Source organism: Ictidomys tridecemlineatus, chromosome 1, assembly GCF_052094955.1.
Source record: "Ictidomys tridecemlineatus isolate mIctTri1 chromosome 1, mIctTri1.hap1, whole genome shotgun sequence".
In the NCBI taxonomy this organism is placed as follows: domain Eukaryota; kingdom Metazoa; phylum Chordata; class Mammalia; order Rodentia; family Sciuridae; genus Ictidomys; species Ictidomys tridecemlineatus.
Genome location: NC_135477.1, coordinates 244,557,470 through 244,583,402, shown reverse-complemented (window position 1 = coordinate 244,583,402; position 25,933 = coordinate 244,557,470). Strand labels below are relative to the sequence as shown.

Sequence of the window (25,933 nt, the reverse complement as noted above, 5' to 3'; positions counted from 1 at the left end):
TACCTATTTTACATTTCTTAAAATAGTATGCCAAATGTTATAATTCCTTTAGATTAATTTGATGGGTTCAAATGATAGTTTTATGTTAATATGTTTTCCTTGTGACTATATTGAGTATTAGTTTTCTTTTATATTTCCTTTTATAAATTCATTTCCTATTCATAGTCTTATGTCCAGTTATCTGCATAATAAGCCTAAAAAGAAGTAAAACTTTGGATGCCATTCCACATTTTTCCCTTTAATTATTAATTTTTACCATTCTATTAATATTAAGCCTTGATCTCTCTAGACTTTGATTAAAATGGTCCTTTATAACTCACTTAACCTTTGTACTAATCTTAAATAATAAATGTCCTGGGGCTCAGATTGTCTGTTTTCAAACTATAATGGCATCAAAATGCTTTTCAATTGCTTTTCTCAGCTGTTATGAGCTTAGTTTATAGACTTTTCATCCACTCTAACAAAAGAAAGGGCCAGGCAGTTGTCCTTTGGAAATGTGTGTACAATCCAATTGTATTTTTTAAAAATTTGTACTTTGTAAATAATGAGTTAAATTCACAAAAATCCCAGTTAGAAGATTGTTGATCATAAATAAAACATGAAGCTGAGTGTAGTGGTGCTTATAGACTCAGCTACTTGGGAGGTTGAGGTCAGTGGATCACTTGAGCCTAGGAGTTCAAGACCAGCCTCAGCAACATATCTTGACCATGTAGTAGTTTCTTCTCACTTCCTCCTCCCTCTATCCCTTTGAGTGCTGGCTTCTTTCACTTAGCACAGTGTTTTAAAGGCTTAGCCACATTGTAGCATGTGCTAATATTTATGCCTTCTTGTGGGTGAGTAAGACTCCTTGTATGGCTACACTACAGTTTATTTATCACTTAATGTATATTTGAGCTCTTTTTACCTTTTGACTCTTGAATAGTGCTGCTATCAATGCGTATGTACTTGTACTGGTTTGAAAATCTTTCCATTTCTTTATACATTTTAAGGGAGGGGCAGGGGAATGAATGTGGGGAGGTGGGCAGAGGCAGAGAATAATAAAATCACAAAGTAAGAGAGCCCTATGCTGGCTGATATGCTTGCTAAAATAGGTCCAGCTAATTCAACTTTGGGCTTCTGACATTCTTCCCAACCACTTCTATCAGTAATAAAAGCAAGAAAGTGTGCTAAAATGACATGAGACTATGCAATAGGATAAGTGCTTTGGAGCTGATAAGTTACCAGAGACATATTTTACTCTTGGGTGTGTTAGGATGTGGAACATGTGTTTTTAATTTTTTTTTTAAATTGTAGATGGACATAATACCTTTATTTTCTTTATTTTTATGTGATGCTGAGGATGCTGTGATGCCTCACACATACTAGGCAAGCACTCTATCACTAAGCTACAATCCTAGCCACTTGAACATACATTTTAATAGTTTAATTTTGTCCTTGAGGGTCACTATTTAATTTGCTTAGTTTGGTCTTTCAGTTTTTGAGAAGTGATTTGGCTAGATTAAAAAGTTTGCATTTCTAGTTATCTAAAATAACAAAGTTCAAATTGTTTTAAAGCTTCTTATAGAGAATTTAAAAAACAAAAAAGATAATTAACTTTCAAGTACTTATTAGCCACCTCGACCAGATGTCAACACATGAAAGCAAATCTAAGATATCATGAGATTTTACTCATAAGTACTTCAGTATGTGTGGTCAATACAACAGGAAGTTTTTGAAAGCACAATTCCATTATTATACCTAACAAAATTAATTAAAATACTTTCACATTATATATTATCTATCCTGTGTTTTATATTTACTTGAGTATCTCAGTATGACCTCTTCAGTTATTTTTTTTTTCAAATCTAGAACCAAACAGGGTCCTCTACACATTGCATTTTCATTGATATGTCAATTTCTCTTAATGTATAATAGTTTCTCTCTCCCCATTATTTTTTTCAGACCATTTATTTATTAAGGAAACCAGGTCATTTATCTAGTAGAATTCCTCTAACTCAGTTTTAGTTGATGATACCTTTTTGGTATTCAAACTTTCATGACCACAACTTCTAATAAGATACAGATATTATATTAGTACTGTACATATATTAGTACTGTATGTACCTCAGTACAGTACTATATGGAAATGAAAATTTAAGGAGCAATCCTTACTATGTACCATACACTATTGCTATTTTCTGTTGTATTCTAGTTTTTTTAAATGGTTGAGATTCACTGAATTGATTTTATAGCCTGATAACAATCTATAATTGGAAGAACATGGAAAAGGGATGTTTTTAGATGAGTACTGCTGAGTTCTGCATGTAACTTTATGATTCTTGACCCTAGTTCAGTCCCAGCATGCCTATGAAATAAGAAATAGTGAAGCATTTATCAGTTGGTGCCTTTCAACAGATTGGGCCATGCTCCCTTGGTAGAACTCATCAGAATCTGGGGTATGGACTTGGATCATAGTGCAAAACTGCCCCCAGATGATCCTGACAGTCTTAGGGGTGTTTACCCACCACTCTTCTCTTTGGGGTGGATAGATTTGTAGAAGACCTGTTTTCTCCTCAGTTTTCATAACATCTAGCTATACTTTGTGGCTTTGCAAGTTATTTTTAAAATAAATTAAGTAGCTTTCTAACAAAAATGAAAATACTAATCACTAAAATAAAAGTCAGTTTACTGTAAAAATAGGCTCATTTAAAAAGATTAAGGCTTTTGGGGTTGTGACTCAGCGGTAGAGCACTCACTGGGGATGTGCAAGGCCCTGGGTTCAATCCTCAGTACCACATAAAAATAAATAAAAGTACTGTGTCCAATTACAACTAAAAAATAAATATTAAAAAAATAAATAAAATATTAAGGCTTTTAATGACTATTAAATTTGGGGGTATTACTTTTCTCCCTCCACAGGAAAAGGCTCTGTTAGCTATAGTAGTAGAAAAGATGAGTCTTACTTATGGACATAGTTAATTAAAATAAGGGAAAGTAAATTTAGTGTTAGCAGAATAGTTGAAATTCTTTTTTCTTGTACTGTGAGCCCTTGCATTATGTGTAGTTAAGTTATGATACTCCATACTATATTGGTGATATTAACCCCATGAAGTTACAAAATGAGTAAACTGATAATAAATAGAGTAAGTTATATACTTTATGATTTCCAAAATTTTCACCAACTGATATGCATGAAATATACAATAATGTGCATCAAAATTCTGGAAGAACCTATGACTTTCATATAAGGTATTTATGATAAACGTGTTTCTTTTATAATTAACAAAATAAAGACATTTATTTTGAAAAAATAACCATCAGAGGTGAAGTTGTTCTATTAATGTACATACTCATACATTCTTTTCATGTTTTTATTCCTACTTTAGGTTGCTTCAGAGAACTTTGTGCTTTGTGCTGGGTGCTACATATCCGTGATAAATTATCCTATAGTTGTAGGCAATATCAGAAAGCAAGAGAAAATGTGATGGGAGAAAAGGTATTTGCCAGCAGAAGAATAAGAAAAATGAACAAACATTACTTGGGAAATTATTCTTTAATGGAAGATTATTCTTTGAAATAAACTTTTTTTTTTTTTTTAATTCACTCTGGTCTATTCATCTAAACTGAAGAGACAATTATCTTTTCAATATCTCTTTAGGACTTTGAAGAGGAGTTTGATTCCTGTATGGTTGAGCATTGTCTCAGTGCACTGGAATGGGCTTATAGAATGCTACCTTTCTCTCGGTTTTTTAATATTGAAGAACTTATTCAGGATATAATTTTGAGCCTTATTGGAGAATTGCCACCAATCAGAAAGGTGATGTGATTGTAGGTGAAAATAAACTTAAATCTGAATTAGAGACTTTGAAGAATTTTAATTTTGTTTAATAAAATTAATGTTCCCTATGTCTGGCCTATTTTACTTAGCATAATATCCTCCAGACTCAGAGACAAATATTATATGGTCTCCCTGTGTAAAACCTAAAAAATTCGAATTAATGGAAGCAGACAGTAGTAGAACAGGTTGTCAGGGCTGGGGTTGTGGTGGAAATGGGCAAATGTTGGTTATAGGGTCCAAACTTTCATTTATAAGAGGAATAAGTTTTGGATACCCAATGTGCAGCCATAGTGACTGTAGTTAATGATTCTGTATTATTTACCTGAAATTGGATAAGAGAGATTTTAAGTGTCTTAGAGTTTAAGGATCTTAGAGTAGTTTTGATTTGCATTTCTGTCTCAAAAGAAAAGGACTGGGTATGTAGTTTAGAGATAGATTGCTTGCCTAGCATGCACAAGGCCATGGGTCCAATCTCTAGTACTGCAAAATAAATAAATAAACAAACAAATAAATAACTAAATTAGACACTATCATATTGTGCACATTGAATGTACACAATTTTTGTTTATTAAATATTTTAAAATTTAAAAAATAAAAAAGACAAAGCTGATGCTTAACTTTCATTAGCAAGCTCATGCTTTAGAGAGGATTTGACCTGACATCAAAAAGTTAGTAATAAATATGCATTTATGTTTGAGTTGAAATGTTTGAGGAATGAAAAGGAAAAAAAAAGAATGATGTTGCTCAAAGAAATTTCAAAAATTTTTTTCTTAAGGTGGCAGAAATATTTGTGAACGCATTTCCGAATCCCGAGGAAATAAGAGTTCCTTTAAGAGAAAAGTATCACTGTCTTCGACAGAGACTCAGACACTGTGTTGTAAAAGGTATTTGTTATTTCTCAGATATTTAATAGATAAATGGCTAGAGATGCTCCCTCTTGTTTGAAAGCATTCACTTTCTTTTGTTTGTGTGGGTCTGTGCATTTTTGTCTTTCCTTTCTGAGAAGATAGCCACACTTCCTCATGGCAGAACTAATTGTCTTGCTTTGGAGCCAGACTGAGCAGATCATGGCTCTGTCAGTCATTAACTGTGTGACCTTTGATCAGCATATAGTGCTTTGTAAACTAGTGTTTATATACTGTGTAAATAGTATAGATACACACACACACACAAACACACTCTCTCTCTCTACTGAAAAGTAGTATTCTTTCATTCCATTTGTGGTTATTTTATATTATATACTCAAGATGACCTTGTGGATTTTTTTTAAATTATAGCAAAATATATATTATTGTTTTAACTTTTCTTTTTTTTTTTGGCAGTGTTGAGATAGATCCCAGGACCTCATACATGCTAAGTGTGTGCTCTAAACTGAGCTACATTAGTGGCCATATGATTATTGTTGTTATTATTTTTTTGAGGTGCTTTGAATTAAACCCAGCAACTTGTCCTTGCTAGGCAAATGCTCTACCACTGAGCTCCTTTTCCAATCCTTTATTTCATGACAGGGTCTTGCTAAGTTGCTGAGGCTGGCCTTGAACTTGTGATGCTCCTGCCTCAGCCTCCCAAATAGCTGTGATTACCACACTGAGCCCAGCTGGAAGTTTTAATTTTTATTATTTTTTAAAATTTATATATGACAGTGAAATGCATTAAAATTCTTATTACACATATAGACCACAGTTTTTCATATCTCTGGTTGTATACAAAGTATATTCACACCAATTTGTGTTTTTATACATATACTTTGGATAATGATGACCATCACATTCTATCATCTTTTCTAACCTTCCTCCTTCCCCTCCCGCCCCTCCCAAACTCTATCTAGAGTTTGTCTATTCCTCCCATGTTTCTCCCCCTACCCTACTATGAATCAGCCTCCTTGGATCAGAGAAAACATTCAGCATTTGCATTTTTGGGATTGGCTAACTTCCCTTAGCATTATCTCTTCCACCTCCACCATTTGCCTGCACCATGATTTTATTTTTTTTTTATTGCCGAGTAATATTCCATTGTGTTTAAATGCCACATTTTTTTTTTTTTATTGATTCATCTATAGAAAGGCATCTAGGTTGGTTCTACAATTTAGCTATTGTGAATTGTGCTTCTATAAACCTTGATGTGACTATGTCCCTGTAGTATGCTGTTTTTAAGTCCTTTGGGTATAGACCAAGGAGAGGGAGAGCTGAGTCAAATGGTGGTTCCATTCCCAATTTTCCAAGGAATCTTCATACTGCTTTACAGCAATGGATGAGTGTACCTTTTTCCCCATATCCTTGCCAACACTTATTGTTGTTTGTCTTCATAATAGCTGCCATTCTGACTGGAGTGAGATGAAATCTTAGAGTAGTTTTGATTTGCATTTCTCTAATTGCTAGTGATGATGAACATTTTTCCATGTATTTGTTGATTGATTGTATATCATCTTCTGTGAAGTGTATGTTCAGGTCCTTGGCCCATTTGTTGATTGGGTTATTTGTTTTCTCGGTGCTTAGCTTTTTGAGTTCTTTATATACCCTAGAGATTATTGCCCTATCTGATGTAGGAGGGGTAAAAATTTCTCCCAAGATGTAGGCTTTTTATTCACCTCTCAGATTGTTTCTTTTGCTGAGAGAAAACTTTTTAGTTTGATTCCATCCCATTTATTGATTCTTTATTTTAATTCTTATGCCAAAGGAGTCTTATTAAGGAAATTGGGGCCTAATCCAACATGATGAAGATTAGGGCCTACTTTTTCTTCTATTAGATGCAAAGTTTCTGGTTTTATTCCGAGGTCCTTGATCCATTTTGAGTTGAGTTTCGTGCTTGGTGAGAGATAGGGATTTAATTTCATTTTGTTGCATATGGATTTCCAGTTTTCCCAGCACCATTTGTTGAAGATGCTATTTTTTCTCCAGTGCATGTTTTTGGCACCTTGTCTAATATAAGATAATTGTAATTTTGTGGGTTAGTCTGTGTGTCCTCTATTCTGTACCATTGGTCTACCAGTCTGTTTTGGTGCCAATACCATGCTGTTTTTGTTACTATTGCTCTGTAGTATAGTGTAAGGTCTGGTATGGTGATGTGACTGCTTCATTCTTCCTGATAAGGATTGCTGTAGCTATTTTGGATCTCTTATTTTTCCAGATGAATTTCATGACTACTTTTTTTATGAGGAATGCCACTGGGATTTTGATTGGAATTGCATTAAATCTGTACACTCTGGCTGGAAATTTTTAAAGAATTCATATTACTGTCATTTTTTTTAATATTTATTTTTTCTTTGTAACTTAATACAATACCTTCATTTTGTTTGTTTATTTTTGTGTGGTGCTGAGGATTGAACCCAGGGCCTCACACGTGCTAGGCGAGCACTTTATCACTGAGCCACAACTCCAGCCCCAACTGTCATTTTTTAGAATTACAATCATCAAGTCTAGTTATGTCCTGTGATCATACATTATTGTCCCATGATCATACATAATGTCCCATGATCATACATTATTACATTAACAAACTTGCTTTTGTGATTTGTATTTTTAATATATATTTTGCTATCTTCTAAAATGTCCTGTTTATATATTAATAAAAATGCTTAAATGTTTTTCTAAAAAAATTTCTACAGGTAGCCTTGAAAAACTTTCCTTTCAGTTATTTTTCACTACTTGCAGTACGAAAGGTGTCCTTATTATTTTGGATAAAATTATACTCATTTTCTCTTATTCTCCACTCTATGGAAATAGAAAATAATATTAGTTATTTTTTTAATAATATTGATTTGATTTTTGAAATAGACTTTCCAGTGAATACTGAAGAAAACATAATCTGTAAGAATATGGAAATAAGCCTTAGCTGTTATTTAGGTTCCCTGTCCCCAAGAGGGACCAGAATTGGGTTTCCATATATTGTGTTGAAATAATTTAATGAACCACAAGCCCCTTTCTTCTTTTCTTTCTAGGTCCCCAGACTGAGGAAATGATGTCTGTTGTCATGCATTCTATCCATAAAGTGAGGGTAAAAGCTCTAAAACGTGTGCGGAGAAATATAGGTTCTTTTGAGATGAATGTATGGGAACCAATTGAAGAAGAAAAACCAGATGAGATTGTGGGTTTGGATAGGTTTTCTCTGGGGACTAGCCTGAGCAGAAGCACCCTCACAGAACTGGGAAATTCTATGATCCATAGTGAAGGAGATACAGCTGATACATTCTCTGAAGCTTTGTCGGCTGAAGAAAAAACTAGGATACCTTTCTGTCAAAGGTACAACTAAGATTTCTTAGTAACCATTCACTTCCTTTGGAAAATAATTAAAAAAAATAATTCAAAGCACTTCTGGTGCCATTTTGCATAAGGGATACCCAACCCTTAACACTGTGATTAGGTTAACCATATTATTTTTAAGGGTTTCCATGGTAGTACTTGAATATTCATTTTTTTTTCCTTCCACATTTTTTTATTGGTATATTGTACTTGTACATAATGATGGGTTTTGTGGGTATGTATTCATGCATGCACACAATTTAACAGTATAAAATTTGGCCAATATCACTCCCCAACACTTACCCCAATCCTCCCCTCTTCCCTCCTCTCCTACCATACCCTGATCCCTTTCCTCTATGGATCTGCTTTGATTTTGCATATTTATTTTTGAAATTTATTCATCAATTGTTGGGAAATTCTTGCTTTTATTATCTAAACCCATGTCACTGTGACTTAAGCCAATTTTTCTTTTATGTTTCTAGTAACTGCAGTACAGTTTTTTTTCCCTTGTGACTTAAAGACTACATAATCAACAATAATTTTGCTTAAGTGAAATTATTACATCTATTCCAAATGTGTGCTTAAACTGTATCTAATGGCATTTTAAATGGTGTGCTTGTTTCACAAAACAGTTATCATTAAATATTAGCACAGGCATCCCCATAAAAGCTGCTTACTGTGTATTCTCAGAAAAAGTGTGTTAGTTTCAACCTCATCAAGAGATCTTAAGTATCTATTCTGCCCTAAGGACAGTGTTGAAAAAGAAATTTTACAGTAATTATTGTTGGCAGCTAAGGTGCTTGCCTAATGAGTTTCTTGGCAGCTGGAAGTGTTTAGAAAAAGTTCCCAACTTTTCTGTGGTAAAATAAAAAAGAGCAGTCTCACTTTTGCACATGATATGTATAAGGGGGCTGAAAGGAACAGCCACAAGAAAGAACTTGTGGTTTTTATTGATTTTGTATTCTTAAATTCTGGATAAAATTTAGAGGACCATATTTTAGACCCAGAAAAAGTATTCTTGTTTTTTATAGTTAAATTTCTGTCAATATATTTTAATATCTTTTAACACAAGATTTCCCTCTGATATTAGTGTGTTGTATTTGTTGAGCCTATAGAATGTTCCACTTTTTAGCGGTCATTTTAGTCTCCTTCCACATTTGAAACAGTAATTGAGGCACAAAAATGTTGCATGACTTAATCAGTACAGATATTTTGTATGTCAATTCTGAGATCAGTTTTAGTAATTAAATGATCATTAATTATGTCTTTCTCAATTTTTTTCTGTAGAAACTCCCCAGATAACATGGAATTAACACTGATTCATAAGCCCAGTGATAGAAAGAAAATATGTAATCAGAGCAAAAACCCTAAAAGGAAAGAAGATCATGGAAAGCTATCACAAAGTACACTTCCTGTAATAGGTGTTTGGGAATTTGAGCGTGATGATGATGAATATATTAAATTCCTTGATCTTTTCTTGAGTTACGTTCTTGAAAGAGACCTTCTCAGTTCCAGAGATCCTGGCATTCCATTTTTAACCAGCTTTTCTGTACAACTTAGAGAACATGAGCTTAATTCTTTACTTTTTGATGTACATACAACATTAAAACGACGTCAGGGCAAAACTAAAAGTCAGAATGTGTTTAGAGCTGGCTCTTGCTTTGTTGTTGCTCCTGAGTCACCTGAATCTGGAAAAGGATCCTCTGTAAGTGATGGATATGCCATAACTTTAGAAAACCACGCACTTTCGGCTTCAGAACTTGTTAGTCACGGGATGAGACCTTTTTTAGAGAACCCTTTGTATGACATCAGTAAAGATGAAGGAAAGAGTGGATTGTTTGGTTTAAGAAAAAAGTCAATTTACAGAATTCAAGATGGTAATCGAGAGAAACCTCTGAACCAGAGACCATCAAACCATAGTTTTTGGTCTTCCAAGACCACTATACCTAGAAGACACAGTTTCAAAGCAGTTCAGTGCAATGATATTAACCCTCAGGAGGATCTCCCTTTGACAGTAAAGAATGCATTTGGCAGTATAGGAAGACTGTTGGAGTGGATGATAAGGTGGTCTGATCGAAGATTGCTCTGTGATTCTGGTATCACTTGGTCACCCTGTGAGTACAGTCCAGTAATTCGTGTGAAGACTTCTGCAGCTGCCATTCTTACCTCATTATGGCTTTTGGAGCAACCCTATTATTTTTCTACATCTAAGGCAAAAAATGCCATTATTAAGGTAAGGAAGTCAACTGTTTATTAGAAATAAGAACTGTAATTTTTATTAAAATTGTATATTTTCCCCTTTATTAAAGAATCAGTAATTAATGGGAAATTAATAATAATGTTGATGATATTCTTTATTTTTTTAAGACATTGATGGACCTTTATTTTATTTGTTTATTTACATGTGGTGCTTGCGAATCGAAACCAGTGCCTCACACATGCTATGCAAGTGCTTTGCCATTGAGACACAATCCTAGCTCCTGATTATATTCTTTATCACTCAATTTTTTTTCTTCCAGTAATTTTTAAAAAAATATTTATTTTTTAGTTTAGGTGGACGCAACATCTTCATTTTTTTTTTTTATTGTTATGTGGTGCTGAGGATCAAACCCAGTGCCCCATGCATGGTAGGTGAGCACTCTAACTCTGAGCCACAACCCCAGCCCCAACTACCAGTAATTCTTTTAATTCTTAAACATAATTAGTGTTTGGGGGTGTAACTCACACTTGCCTAGTATGTGTGAGGCCCTGGTTCCATCCTCAGCACTACAATAATGATAATGGTGGTGGTGAGGGTGCAAGTGCTTTCATAGAGGCTGTAGGTTTTGAAGTGTATGTGTTTGTGAAAAATAAAAAAAGATGAATAACTTTAAGTGATATTACAAATGCCATAACATTTATATTATTTCTCTTTTAAGTGTCAGACTTTGGCTCAGATGAAGGATTAGGTATTGACCCATTTATTATTATTATTGATGCTTCATTAAATGCAACAGGGAATCTTTTTATTTGTAGTCTCAGACCAGAAGAGTACGAAGAACCTCACCTGGAAAGGTAGGTATTTTGTCAGTAGAGAAGTGCTGTTCTTTGTTTTCTCTGGTCAGTAGCAAGTGCCTTCATTCTAAAATAGTTTATTCTGGTTCAAGGGTAAGGAAGTCAACTGTATAAGAGTTTCTGTAGAAACTCCCCAGATCCATGCTATCACCCAGAATTTGTATTATTTTTTATTTATATGGGTGTTTTCTTTCCTTCTTTTTTTATTTTTGTTTTTGAGATCAGTTGTTCTCCTAAGGTACACAATTTAATTATTTGGTGCTATGATTATGTATTATCTTTGAAACTTGCGTTTTCTAGTTAATATACACATAAATTCCTAGGTGCCTGTATTTTCGTGCAATGTGCCTTGTTTTTGGTTCCTGGGATTGAACCCAGGGGTGCTTAAACACTGAGCCACATCCCCAGCCCTACTTTATATTTTATTTAGAAATATAAAGTCTTGCTTAGTTGTTAAGGCTGAGGCTGGCTTTGAACTCAAAATCATTCTGCCTCAGCCTCCCAAGCTGCTGGGATTATGGGCATGTACCGCCACTCCTGGCCACTGGGTCATAACTACTGAATGTCTTTATTTTTTAAAAATAGTCTGCCATTCATTCATTCATTCTGCTACTGGGAAATTGAATCCAGGGGTGCTTTACCACTTAGCTCCATCCCCAGTCCTTTTTGTATTTTGTTTTGGGACAGGGTATAAATTGCTGAGACTGGATTACAGGATTACAGGTGTTTACCACAACACCTAGCTAAATGTCTTTATAATTGCAAAGAAAGTGAAACTAGAGTATTCAATTTTCATTGCCATTGTTTGGTGACCTGAAAATAATTAGGATACACTTTAAGAATTTCGAAGTTTATTTCTTTGGTATACTATGTAGGAAGTCATGTGTGCTTTTTCCAGGTGGAATAAAGACTTGGTCATTGCTTCAGTAACAAATATTGAGTTGTAAAACTGCAATAAATACTTGATAAATGAATAAGAGAATTGATCAGGAGAAGTTTATAGAAAGTATGAATAATTTAAATATAAAAATTAAGGGATCACTAATGAAAACAAAATGCTATAAATGGTTTGTTTCAGGAGCTAGAGAATCATACTAAGTCTCAAATTGGATGCAGTATGGAGAGGAGGAGGAGCAAAATTGATGCTGGCTGTTTAGCTGTAGTAGCAACTCAAGGTGGAACTGAGGAAAGAGATGATCAGAATGAATTTTGTCAAAGTATCTTGAAGTAAGTTGCTCCTTGTGCTCTTCTTTTCAATAGAGGTTGACTGGTTTGTTAGTTTGGGGCTTAAAGAGAGGAATTGAACCCTTGAAAGTTAAAGAAATGAGCATTTTCTTTGAACTAGAAGAATAGAAATGAGCTTTCTGATATACTTCAACAATTAATTGCAAATTATGTTTTGTCCCTGTTGGTCTGGCTTTTTTAGAGAGGAGCTAATTCATCTTGACAGATCCAGTTATTAGTTCAGAGGGAGTTGAATTAATCCAATCATCAGGGGTTTTTTTTATTTGAAATAATAATAATATATCTGAATACTGTGTTAGCTTCCTGTAACAAAGTACCTGGGAAAAGGTTTGCAGGGTGCAGTGTCACATACCTGTAATTTAGTGGCTTGGGAGGCTAAGACAGGAGGATTGAGAGTTCAAAGCCAGCCTCAGCAATTACGAGGTTCTAAGCAATTCAGTGAGACCCTGTCTCTAAATAAATTACAAAAACAGGGCGAGGGATGTGGCTTAGTGGTTGAGTGCCCCTGAGTTTAATCACTAGTACAAAAAAAAAAAAAAAAAGAGAGAGAGAGAGAGAAAGAGAAAAAAGGTTTGCCATGTGAACCTTTATTATAACAAATATCAAGGCAAAAGCTCTTACAGCATGAAGATTCCTTTGTGAAAAAAGGCAATTTTAGATAAGTTGAAATTATTTTAGTCTTTTGAGTAAATGAAAACTAGAATATTCAGCTATTTGTTGATCAATTTTTTGCTGAGCTATGTACCAGAAATGTACAAATTAGAAAAAAAGACTCGATAAAGATGAAAATGAAGTTTATAGTTGTTTAAAAAAGTATGGAGTCAAGTGGAAGCATGCTCTTTGTCCCTAAGAATGAGTTGTAACTTTAGTTGCTGCATTTTTTTCAGTGGAAAGCTGACTGAAGCAGAAAATCCTAAAGTAAAAGAAGTCAATGATGAGATTATTTCCATCAGTCATAATTCTGAAAAAGAATTTATAGATTCCAGTGAGAATCTTTTAGAAGTAGAAACATTTATACAGGATGAAATGGATATGCATATGTCAAACTGTGAAGGTCAGTTATATAGATCATCATTTTCTTTCACTTTATTAATTTGAAATTAATAAGTGATACCTGAAATTATAGTTTTATATCTAAGTCAGTATGTTTATAATAGCCCAGAAATAAAAAGAGAATGTTCTTTATGAAATGTTGAGTGTATTTGTAACCTTAGGTTTTTAATAAAACCAAAAACACATAAGGCATTTTTTTGTTAGTAGTTTTTACAATTATTGGGCCTCTTGTCCTACCCGTTTAATAATGACAGGCACCCAATTGAGTCAAATGTATGAAAGATGTTATATCATGAGCTCTGTAATGTTTTGAACAATCAATAAAAAAATGAAAAAAAAATAATAATGACAGGCCTCTTAATTCCTGTGAACTGACCCCATGAAACAGATGTCATCAAAGCAGAAGCTCTGAGAGCTTTACATATGGAAAGGAGCTCTCCTAGGACTCATCAGGGATTTACCTGATGAAGAGTCTAAGTGTTTTTTGTTTTTTTTTTGTTTTTTGTTTTAAGAGAGAGAGAGAGAGAATTTTTAATATTTATTTTTTAGTTATCGGCAGACACAACATCTTTGTATGTGGTGCCGACCATCCAACCCGGGCCGCATGCATGCAAGGCGAGCGCGCTACCGCTTGAGCCACATCCCCAGCCCAAGTCTAAGTGTTTCTTAACAAATATTTTGTTAAGGTAGAAAATGTTTCCTGTAATATTCCTGAAACCCTTAAATAAGTCAAACGATTATTTTTCAAAAGGCAAATTTTCTTTTCCTTTAATTTTCTTCTAGAAGAATCTGTTGGAGGTCTCAAAAGTCCCAATATTGCCATTTACATGCCAGCTTTACCACAGCAATTGGAAGAGGTAAATCAATAGTGGATAAAATGATCTAACTTCTGTCTATAGAGTTTAAATTATATCTAAGGGTTTTTATCCACTATTACAAAATATATCAAAGCAAAGCTATTATCTTTTACATCTGCACTATTGAGCTAAGAATAGAGCCATGCCTTGCAGAATTTTTCTTTCACTAAAATTTTACTAGTACATGTCCAATAATTTTAGGCAATGACTCTCTTTTCATAAACTGCTTCAGCAAATTAATCAAGAGTGGTGAAAATGTTTGTAATTTATGAAGTATAATTCAGTATAGGATGTAGTTTGTAATACTATATGCACTTTCTATATTAATTTGTTTTCTCAAAATTCTATATACATTGAACATCTAGGTGGAAGATTGAGTTTTCCAATTAATGTAATAATTCTTTTAGAAAAGAGTGGTCTTTTTTGATTTTGTAGTTGTTTTCACAGATTAATTAATAATCATGCAGTGATGAGTGTATGTAACTTATATTGTGTTAGTCTACTCACATTATCATGTATTTGTACCTGAATATGCTCAGTAGCTCAGAATGATAGCCAAAGGCAGTTCATATGGTCTAAGGATCTGGTCAGAGCAGTCCTGGGAGTACATGTTAGTATTTGATTTTCCCTTGCTTTTAAACTGTTACTCTGGGCAAGTAGCTCATGTGAAACTCAAAATACCCATCCCAGGAAATTCCTATTTGTTTTACCTCTTTTCATTTTGGGTACTATTTTTACAGCATCTGACAGAAGAGGTTTTGTGTCCAAGGGAAGAACCATGGGAGGCTAATATGAAAGAAAAATCAGTTGAACAGAAAGGGTAAGGGGAAGATAGTATGAAATGACTTCACTGTCTTCTTTAACTCAGTGAAGCTGCAGCTTTTTTTTTCCTCTGAAGTTGTACTATGTATTTTATGGTGTTATTATATTTCTAATGAAATTGATAACTTAAGTTTATAGCTAGAGTAAACAATGATTTTTGGTAAATGTTACATTTTCAAGTTGTGCTAGAGTGGAATAAATAATAATATCGAAAATACCTTTTCTTCTCTATCACTATCAGTCTTATCAAAATAAAATATAACTGTAAATAGAACAGTGTATGTTCATCTGCCAATTAGCTAACCACCTTTCCATGTTTATGGAATCAAAGAGCCCTTATGCATCATGATTACACATGATCTTTCCCCATTAGCCCTGCAGTAGAGCTACAAGGAGCACATGCTCTGCTGGCTGGCTTGTTACTGTTTCGGAAAGAGCTGAGGGCAGTTGTAGAAATGAGTTAGAATTTTAGGATTACCTTGAATATGAGAGGCAACATAATTAGATTTTCTTTTTTTAGTATACAAATTTTGTTTAGTTCTACTGTGAAAAATTGACAAAAAGATTTTTTTTCCCCCTCAGGGGTGGGGTTCGATACTCAAGGACTTGCACATGCTTTACCACTGACCTCTGCCCCCAGCCCCCCAAATTATACATTTAACGTGATGTGCCTTTATGAGATACATCTGTTTGTAAAAACTAGTCTTTACAGTTTCATACATGACAAAAATTTCTTTTTTTAAAAAAGATATTTATTTTACATTTATGTGGTGCTGAGGATTGAACCTAATGCCTCATGCACGTTGCCACTGAGCCACAACCCCAACCCCAACAACAATTTCTTCAGTGTTCTTAAGCAAAGTGTTTACCTGTTTCATAAGAGAAATTTGGGTCTCAGCCAACCTCATGTCCCTCATTTTAGGTTCTGTTGTTTTTGTTGTTGAGCAATCAACATTGTTTAAGTTAAGTCATATAGAAATATTTTTTTGCTTTTGTTTGAATCTATTTCTAATCGCTATGGAGACAGATGTAAATAGATTATGATTATGAGCCAAACATTACAGAGTGTTAGAGGATGTTTAGACTCTTAGATGGCTAATCATTAGATCACCTGTATCTTAGATAATGTAAACAATATCTTCCTTCCTAATCACTTATTAACTTTTATTTATAGTATGACTGAAGCCTTTTCAAATCCTGAACATGCTGTTTCTCACTCATTTTGTATAGATACAAATTCAGAAATTTCTAGGTAAGAATTTTTGTCTACTACTTTAAAAATGATCATGTTGTACTAGTGAGAGGATGAATTGATGCCTACTGTACCAGTTTGAAATAACTGCTAAATGTTGGCTAAAACTATGAAAATAATAAATGAACACACCATGCAATATTGAAAGAGTAACAGCACAAATTTTTGACATCTTAGTTAATTATTCAAAGATTCTTTCTTTACCTGTTGTTAAGGACATACAGGGATACTTTTTTCCCAAAAAAAAGTAGTAGATATATTATTGAAAGATGTAATTGTTGCTATTTTCAGCTTCTGATTTCTAATATCATTTGAAATACTTTTAATTCTCTTTTGATGAACAGAGTGCTTTCTGTTTAGAAATCGTGTATAATTAGGAGGAAAACATAGCATGGCTTTACTTTACAAAATTTTTACATAATTAGAATTGGTCTTCTTGTTAGTTGTTGAAAACAAAGCCCAGTAGTTTTTTAAAATAGTCATATATGTCATGATAGTTATTTTTCATGAATGTTCCATATTAAAAAAATGTTCCATATAAAAAATTAATGTTCCATATAAAAAAAAGTTTTGTTACTGAGCATATTAGATGCCCAATAAGAGGCAGATATTAGCTCAAAGGGATTGACTGTAAACCCAAATAAATCTAAGTGCCTTTTAGTATGTTGTTTTCTTTTTGGAAACAAAAAGAAAACAATTTATTTGAATATAAACATCTAATTTATTTGAATATAAACATCTGTTCCTTTAGTTTATGAAATTTATTTGCTTAGAAAACATTGGCTACTTGCTATTTTTAAGGAATTGGTCCCCAACAATCATTTTATTTAAAAAAACAAAAAATTGCTGGATGCAGTGGTTTAAGCCTGTAATCCTAGTAGCTGGGGAGGCTGAGGCAGGAGGATCATAATTTTAAGGCCAGCCACATCAACTTAGTGAAGCCCTGAGTAACTCAGCAAGACACTGACTTAAAATAAGAAAAATAAAAAGTGTTGGGGGTTGTGGCTCAGTGGTAGAGTGCCACAGGGTTCAGTCCCCAGTACCAAATAAATAAATAAATAACAAAACCAAAGAACTAGATTTGATCTTTAATTTTATTTTTAAATAAATGTTTTTATTAGTGTTTATTATATTTATTTAGAAAAAGGAAAAAAGAAGTTTTATTGCTTTGCTAGCAAAGGAGAAACACAGGGAACTCCTGTCGTAGAGGGTGTGATTCTCCCCATCATGGGGAACAAGAGGGTTTTTAAAGTGATGATTCAATGGCTACATTCCAGGTGTTCCCTGTCCAGAGTTGTAATTGTTAGAGTTTGTTTTAAATGGGAACTGATTTATTTGGAAATATTCACCACAGTGTTGTTTCATATTGAATGGTGATCAGCAGCTGCTTGCTTTGTTGATCCCAGAATTAAATTTTTTTAACCTATTCTTTCCTTAGTTTTCTTTAATCTGAATCATTAATTTTAGTAAAAAATCTTATTCCTAAGCCATATTATGAAGTCTGTATAGTTAATCAGAATGATCATACGTCTCAAACTGAGATACCTGCATTGACCTATGCTGGACTTTCCTGTGCTGTAGCAGCATTGGGAGGGACCATTGTTGACTGTGACAGTACATGTCCCTGATACAGGCATTTAGATGAAAAATGATGGGTACTGCAGAGATTCTAAAAACTGCCAAAATAACCCCTAAATTTGAAAAAAAAAGTGGGGTCTAAATGTTGATGTTACAGATTTTTTTAATTAATTTGCATTTTTAAAAATTTAAATGTTTCCATATAGTGTACAGATTTCTGCATTTAAAGGTAAATCTCCTTCATTTCTGCCCCTGGTATCAACTGGAGTCAATGTTGCTTCAGAAACACCTGTTCCATCACCTGGGGCGACCCAGAGAAGTGAACACAGGGCTCAATTACCAGATTCTTCAGATTCTGTTAGACAAATGCTCCAAGATGAAATGTTTAAATTAGTTCAGGTGAGCATATCTCTACAAAAGTAAGTAGATCTACAAATGATTGTGTGTGGTTTAAAGTTACTAAACTTCCAGAAATGAATTTCTCACTGGTGTGCTGCTCTCTGCTGTTCTTTCTTGAAAACTTGTTCAAAACACACCCATTCTGGGAATCCTTTATTCTCACCCTCCTCCATTGAACCACTCCTTTATGATCCCTGGATGGATTTGTGAACTGGTTCATAGGTTTATGCATAGTCTCAGGTTTCATTGGTGATTTAGTGTTTATGTTCCCGTACTTTTTTGTACCCTTTTTTTTAAAAAAAATCTCTCCTAGCCCTGCCTCCCAGTCTGCATTTGTGAGTCTTGACAGATGCCAAGGCAAAAGTGTGACAAAGAATATTCAGGTGGTTATTGTTGATTCCTTAGATTCTTTTCATTATGTTTTAAGCTATCTCTTTAATTCTGTTTTGTTGTAGCTGCAACAGATCAACTTCATTAGTTTAATGCAAATAGTAGGATCATCTTTTGCTAACCTCCCAGATGTGCATCAACTTCTACAGCAGACTCAGATTGAACGTTTGGGAACAAGCCAGGTTTCAAACCCTACAGGAGGGAGTGATGATGTTGAAGTCAACAGAAGTAGGAATCTTAGTCAGAAAATTTTCATTAAACCACAATCCATGGGAGAGTACACCACGGAGCCTGGCAAGAATAACTCACATGGCCATGAAGGAATTATCCATTCTGATCAGAATAATAATGGAAATCTTCAGGTAATGCCAATAAAAATACCATTCATGTTCTAGTAGTCTGATCATTGTTATTTTGGTATTTGAGCAAATTAATTTTTACTGATAAGCAGGTGTTTAATGATACATTCCTCTTCACAACGATGACTACAGAGACTTTTAAAAACTAGGAAATTAGGAATTTACAACCAGGCATCACAGATCTGAAATAAACTGGTTTCTTACCACAACTACCTTGTAAACACTGCAACCTTTCTTCTCTTCAAAATGACCCTAATATCACATGGAAACGGTTAATGGGGAAACCAGAAACCTAGATTTATGAGCAAAACTATAAACAAAAGGGAAATATAGCAATTCAGGGGTTTGGTAAAAGCAGAGAATGCAGTGCTCTTCACTGCTGCTTTGCTCTTCTTACTCTTGCTCTTTTTCTCTCTTCTTCAGCCCTTCCATGTTGCTCCAGTAGGCTTGAGTAAGCCATCTGAAACTTATTCACCTCTTTGGAGCTCACCACTGTGATGATCTTCTTTTTCCCATGCATTGCTCTCAACAGACACTTGTTGTCTGAGGGCTCCACACCCTCCACAGAACCCTTCCTCAGTGTAGGTTTAGTTGGACCATCATACTTCTTCAAGGTGATGTGCGTGCTGCCGACAGCTGACACTTCTGGAAGAGCCTAGGCAGCCCCCCGAGGAACTGTGGCTCTCCAGGAGCACCATCGCAGAACTGCTGGACCCTTCCGGTCAACATCAGCCCCCAGAGCAGATTAACTTTTTAATAATTTTCTTAACATTCCACCCCTCAAAATATGTTTAAAATCATTTACAAAATATGGAGTTTGTAATATTCTAAACTTACATTATATCTTTTTTTTTTCCTTTCCAGAATGTTCCCCATGGGAGTGTATCTTCATGTCAAGTAGATGGCCAATCTCAGAAGACAGGACTCACCCCAGCATCTCAAAGCTTAGCACCCCCTTCATTTTCCTTAACTCCTGCTGGAAATACTCCCTTCCATCTTTTGTCCACGCCTTCTAATGTCTGGAAGACACCTAGACTTATCCCACCTGCCAAAACGTCCAGTCCTGATTCTGGCTTTCCTTTGCTTCAGTTTGAGCATAAACATGAATTCAAGCCCCTTTCTTTACAAGCAGAAAGAGTACCACACATTCCCTTTCGGCCTCTGGCCCAGCCAAGAGAGGCTTGGGGCTTCCAGCCTCCTGTACCACAGGGAAAAATACCCGCTACCTCAGGATCCCACTCAAACTCAAGCCACTGCAGTACTGAAACCATAAACAAAGCAACTGAGCAGAAGAAATGGGCAGAAACTGTAATTACAGACATTCCTATGAAAGTGAACTTCAGTCAGTATATTGGAGAAGAAAACTTGACATCTCAACAGGACTCTGTAATATTAATAAAGCCAGAAAAACTCTATGATGCTAAGCAAGGGTCCCTTAAGATATCTCCTGAGAATTCCTTTGGACTTCCATTGTTGCACCTGCAATTTAAGTCTCCTTATATATTTTCATCAGCCACAAGAGCACCAATTACAGTTCCCCCAAGACATATTAGAACTGTAGCAGAAGAGAGAAAATACCCACAACTATCATTATTGCAATCATGTTTGTCCTCGGAAAATATGGTAATTAATTTTTGTGCAGTGATACAAGGGCAGGATCCTACATTTTTTGTAACATGAATTCTATAAGTTCAGTGAAAACTCTAAATAATGCTTTTGGGTTTTTTGTATTTTAATTTCATATAACAGAAATTTCAGGTTTAAAATAAGTGTATTTTAGAGATAGTAGGCCTTTTTTCTTTATCAGTATATCAGAATTTAATTGAATCTTTCATAGTTATTTCTTCTCAGAGAAGAAATAAAAAAAAATATAATTATTAGGTGTTCTTGTTTGCATGTGGGTGTGTGCATGTGTAGAGAGCAAGAGTGAGCCAGTGAGAATGCTAACAATTGCAATATGACTCTCTTCAAATCTGTTATAGGTTAAAGTTAAGTCAACCCTGCTCTATCAGTATCTGTGCATGTAATTAAATGGTAGCTTTGTAAACCTACCAAATTCTCTTTTAAGATATTATCTTTGATTTATGAAATACAAAATGTTTAGGTTCTAATTTTGTACATGAGTAGTACCATCTTAGGGAGAAATTCATTCTGTTGTATGCTTTAAGATTTAAAGATGATACTGGAAAGAGAAATGGCTGTTTCTTAGAAAAAATAGTTAGCATGCCTCCTTCTGAACACATATAAAGAAGGAGGAAGAATTAAAGAAGTGGAAAAGTTGGCGTTTTGAAATTAATTTTTTAAAAAATTTTATTAGAATAGTATAATGAACCCTCAAGTTCCCATCACCGTATTTAGGAATTGTCAAACTTGTTTTAAAAATTAAACTAGAGGTCTTCATCCATATCAATGTTTTAGTAGCTCAATTCACAATAGCCAAGCTATGGAACCAATCTAGGGTGCCATACAACAGATGAATGGGTAAAGAAAATGTTGTATATATACACAATGGAATATTACTCAGTCATAAATAAAAATGAAATTATGGATGTAACTGGTGAATATCATGCTAAGTGAAATAAGCCAATCCCCAAAATCCAAAGGCTGAATGCTCTCTTTGATAAGTGGATGCTAACTCATAACAAGGGAGGGTAGAGAGGGGAAGATTAGAAGTTCACTGGATTAGACAAAGGGGAATGAAGGAAAGGGAGGGGAGGGGAATAGGAAAGACAGTAGAATGAATCAAACGTAACTTTGTGAATACACAACCAGAGTAACTCCACATCATGCATAACCAAAAGAATGGGATCCTAATTAGAATGAACTATACTACATATGTGTATGATATGTCAAAATACACTCTGCTGTCATGTATATCTAAAAAGAACAACAACAAGATTAAAGGGTACAAATCTTGAGGACCAGAGATATAGTGATATAGTGATACAGTGATATATTGCTCAGTGATATAGTGCTTGTATACCTCGTGCAATTTAATGTTGGATTTGATCCTTAACGTGTTTTTTTTAAAAAAAAGACGTAGTTGAAAATTTCCATTCTAAAATCTCTAATTCTTCAAAATATGAATACTTAGCTTACCACGTTGTTATATTTGATTTTTTTCTGTCTTTTGCATATTTTGGTTTAATTAAATTTTTTTTTCAGTTTGTCAACGTATTGTATATTTGAGTTTATAAACTTTCATTATTCTGTTTCTTGTAGTGCAAGAAACCGCAGCTTATCCCACTTGAAAACCTCATTACATTTAAACAAAGCCAGCAGAAACTAACACATCATTTATTGCAACAAGGGGATTCTGGTTGCCTTCAGCTTCTCAATATCAAAGTAGAACCATCTGGAATAAGACAAGGAAAGAACAGTCACAAAAGGCAAGTTCTTGCCTGGCTTGTGGCTTAGTGGTAGAGCGCTCGCCTGTTCAATCCTCAGCATCACATAAAATAAAATAAAGATATTGTGTCCATCTACAACTAAAAAATAAATATTAAAAAAGGCAAGTTCTGATTTTTTTGATGATATGTATCAAGTTATTACTTATAAATCCATATAGTCTTTTTTTTTTTTTAACTAGAAGTATTTATTGATGGATCAAAGAATGCAGTTGTAATCCATGTAGTCTTAAAGGTGGAAGTCCTCTGGTTCAACCTCCTGGCTTAGTACACAATTTCATATTCTGTTTCCTTGCCATGTGTCATGTATTTTTTTTTTTTTAATTGGGGATTGAACTCAGGGCCACACAACCACTGAGCCACATACCCAGCCCTATTTTGTATTTTATTGAGAAACAGGGTTAATAAGTTGCTTAGTGCCTCACTTTTGCTGAGGCTGGCTTTGAACTTGTGATCTTCCTGCCTCAGCCTCCTGAGTCACTGGGATTACAGGAGTGTGCCACCGCACCTGGCAAGTGTCATGTATTTTAACGTGTCTTATAATGAGGAAAATATCTCTATTGGGAGATAGCCTTATCTTTTTTTTTTTTTTTTCTATTAGGGAATTTGTTTCCATTGTTCACAGGCTGGAGGATTCTTTTACGTGTTTTCATAACACAATGAGTAAAAGATGCTTGTCTTTTGCAGCAAAATATTTGGTATTCCAGGTACTATCTGATTCTTTGAGCCAGTATTTATTGTTATTGATCTCATATTCTACAGACTCTTGTAGTAAGTAGGAGGGTAGGTCATTGCTTCATGGCACTAAAAGGTGTATATGTACAAAGCAAGGCTGTAATATCTAATGAAGAGCACTTAGTGTTTTACCTGTAATGGATGTTCAAGACACGTATTGATTGATTTACTGAATCTAGAGAATACTTCTAAAATTTCACATTATCAGCCTGTAAAATTTATTCCCATTGCTCTTTCCAGAAATGATTTACTCCTTCCATCCTTTCTGTGTTTTCCCTCTTCAATATAAGTCTTCTGGTTAGGTTTTTGGGACCTCTTTTCCTCCTTACTGGGATTTCACTGAGGTGACTAAATGTGCTTAGCATTATCAGGATAGGTGAATTAATATATCTGATACAATCTCTAGTACCAGCTTCAAATCTGCAGAGGAGAGTTTGACAGTTAATTGAAAGGTTTAAGCCTATCCTGAGATCCCGAGGCCACCAAAGAATAGTCAGTTAAGTAGTAGAAGAACTAGGAATAAATACCACATATTTTTTATTTTTTTGTTTGTATATATGTCTACAATGTAGCATAATGAATGTCTTACTAATTAAATTAAATTCTATTAAATAATTTATTAACATGATTTTAATAACGATTTCTGTATAGCATGATACAAACAAAAAAACTAAGTACATTTTATACCTTTTTTTTTTTTATGGGGATTAAACCCAGGGCCACTCTACCACATATTCCACCATTGAGCTACATCCCCAGTCCTTTTACTTTTTTATTTTGAGGCAGGGCCTTGCTAAATTGCTGAGGCTGGCCTCAAACTTGAGATCTTCCTGCTTCAGCTTTCTGAGACTCTAGGGTTATTGGCATGTACTGCCCACGCCTGACTTATGCTGTTTGTTTTTAACAGGCAAAAGAGACGAACTGAGAAAGAGCTGCAAGAAAAAAGATGCGAAAAACTGAGGACAAAAACAAGTGTGAGTTTCTGGTCAGAGGATTCCTTCATTAATAATGATGACTCAGAAATTGCCATGAAACTCAGAGTATAGAACAACTACTTCCCTACTTTGCATGTTCACAGAGTTTGGTGTTTCTTGTGGCTTGTCTAGTAGTGCTGGAAGCTTCTGGTTGTGATTAGGTGTCTCTTCATCATTCAGTACACAGATCCCTGCATCTGCCTATGTGATTTTTTTTTTTTTTTTTTTTTTGTACTGAAGATTGAACTCAGGGACACTTAACTACTGAGGTACATCCCTGGCCCTTTTTTGTATTTTAGAGATAGGGTCTCCAAGTTTCTTAGGGCCTTGCTAAGTTGCTGAGGCTGGTTTTGAACTTGTGATCCTTCTGCCTCAGCCTCCTAAGCCACTGGGATTACAGGCATATGCCACTGTACCTGGCCTTTGTGACATTCTTATGCTTGAAATAATTCTTTGCTTTTTTCTCTGTTATCTTAATGCATATGATTTGTGATTTAGGGTCTTCCTATTAGAATTTTACCACTCTTTGAGGTGCCTCTAATGTTTCCCAAACATAGATTTATTTTATTTTTTAATAATTTTGTTTTGTTTATTATTATTATTGTTGTTGTCGTTGTTGTTGTTGTTATTATTATTATTATTATTGTTAACGTGGTGCTGGGGATTGAACCCAGTTTCTTGTACATGCCAGGCAAGCACTCTGCCACTGAGCCACAACCCTGGCCAAACAAACATTTATTAGGTAACCTGTAAGTCAGATCTTTGTAAACATTCTTTCAAAATTTGGTGACTGTTTAGCTACTTGGGTAACAACAGATTAAATAAACAGAAGTTCATTCATGTGGATTTTTTAAAGATATGCTTTTTCAGTAAGTCCTTGTTTTAGTCAGCTGTTTCGCTGCTGTGTCTGTCTAAAGGATCCAACCAGCACAGTTGTAGAGAAGGAAAAATTTATTTGAGGGCTCATGGTTTCAGAAGTCTTAGTCCATAGAAGGCAGGTCCATTCCTAGGGTCTCAAGGTGAGGCTTGAGCACCATGGTGGAAGAGTATGGCAAAGGGAAGCAGCTCACATGGTGATCAGATAGCAGAGAGAGAGATTCCACTCTCCAGATACACAATATATACCCCATAGCCCCCCACCAATGAATCACTTTCCCTAGTCACACCCCACTTACCTCCAGTTAACCACCCAGTTAATCCCATCATGGATTAATTCACTGAATAGGTTAAGGCTATAACCCAATCATTTCTCCGCCAAAACTTGCATTGTCTCACACATAAGCTTTTGGGGGACACCAAATCTAAACCATAATAGTCCTCAGGAGCATGTCTAGAGGCACTTCATGAAAATGTTTGTTGTGTCCATGAAAGATTTTGACAGGATTGGGATTATGTTAGAGTATTGAAATTAGTCTGCAGTGGATAATTGCACATACTGTGTTAGTCAGCTATACCTCGTGGTGACAAAAATACCTGAAAAGTTTATTTTGTCTCATGATTTCAGCCTATGGTTAGCCAGCTCCATTACTCTGGGCATGAGGTTTAACCAAGCATCATATTGTAAGGGTGTGATGAGGAAAGCTGGTCAACTTATGGTATCCAGAAAGCAAAGGGAGGAGACAGAGACAAGATGTAGTCCTCAAGGGCATACCCCCAGGGACCTGTTTCCTCCAGTCACACCCCATCTGCCTGTAGTTACCACTCAGAAGTCCATTCAAATTATGAATTCATCAAATAGATTAATCCACTGATG

The 25,933-nt window shown here is 34.8% G+C and overlaps 1 protein-coding gene and 1 pseudogene across 13 annotated transcripts in view; one reads left to right on the top strand and one right to left on the bottom strand.

Moving 5' to 3' along the window:
* Positions 1–25,933, top strand: part of Cplane1 (ciliogenesis and planar polarity effector complex subunit 1) — a 140,400-nt gene that overhangs the window by 39,105 nt on the left and 75,362 nt on the right. For 8 of the 13 annotated variants that reach the window (XR_013424144.1, XM_078017589.1, XM_078017551.1 and 5 more), the window contains 16 exons: positions 3,366–3,475; positions 3,638–3,796; positions 4,593–4,701; positions 7,755–8,055; positions 9,343–10,288; positions 11,071–11,109; positions 12,188–12,336; positions 13,242–13,408; positions 14,191–14,264; positions 15,005–15,084; positions 16,261–16,338; positions 18,123–18,315; positions 18,771–19,067; positions 19,929–20,687; positions 22,287–22,453; positions 24,114–24,180. Coding sequence is in view for 12 of the 13 variants with exons in the window: in XM_078017589.1 (XP_077873715.1) it covers positions 3,366–3,475; positions 3,638–3,796; positions 4,593–4,701; positions 7,755–8,055; positions 9,343–10,288; positions 11,071–11,109; positions 12,188–12,336; positions 13,242–13,408; positions 14,191–14,264; positions 15,005–15,084; positions 16,261–16,338; positions 18,123–18,315; positions 18,771–19,067; positions 19,929–20,687; positions 22,287–22,453; positions 24,114–24,180 (3,695 nt within the window). In the remaining variant the exon portion in view is untranslated. The remainder of the gene's footprint in view (positions 1–3,365; positions 3,476–3,637; positions 3,797–4,592; positions 4,702–7,754; positions 8,056–9,342; positions 10,289–11,070; positions 11,110–12,187; positions 12,337–13,241; positions 13,409–14,190; positions 14,265–15,004; positions 15,085–16,260; positions 16,339–18,122; positions 18,316–18,770; positions 19,068–19,928; positions 20,688–22,286; positions 22,454–24,113; positions 24,181–25,933) is intronic. The other 5 variants (XM_078017599.1, XM_021726574.3, XM_078017568.1 and 2 more) reach the window with 3 other exon arrangements.
* LOC106144893 (signal recognition particle 14 kDa protein pseudogene) lies at positions 19,337–19,762 on the bottom strand (annotated as a pseudogene).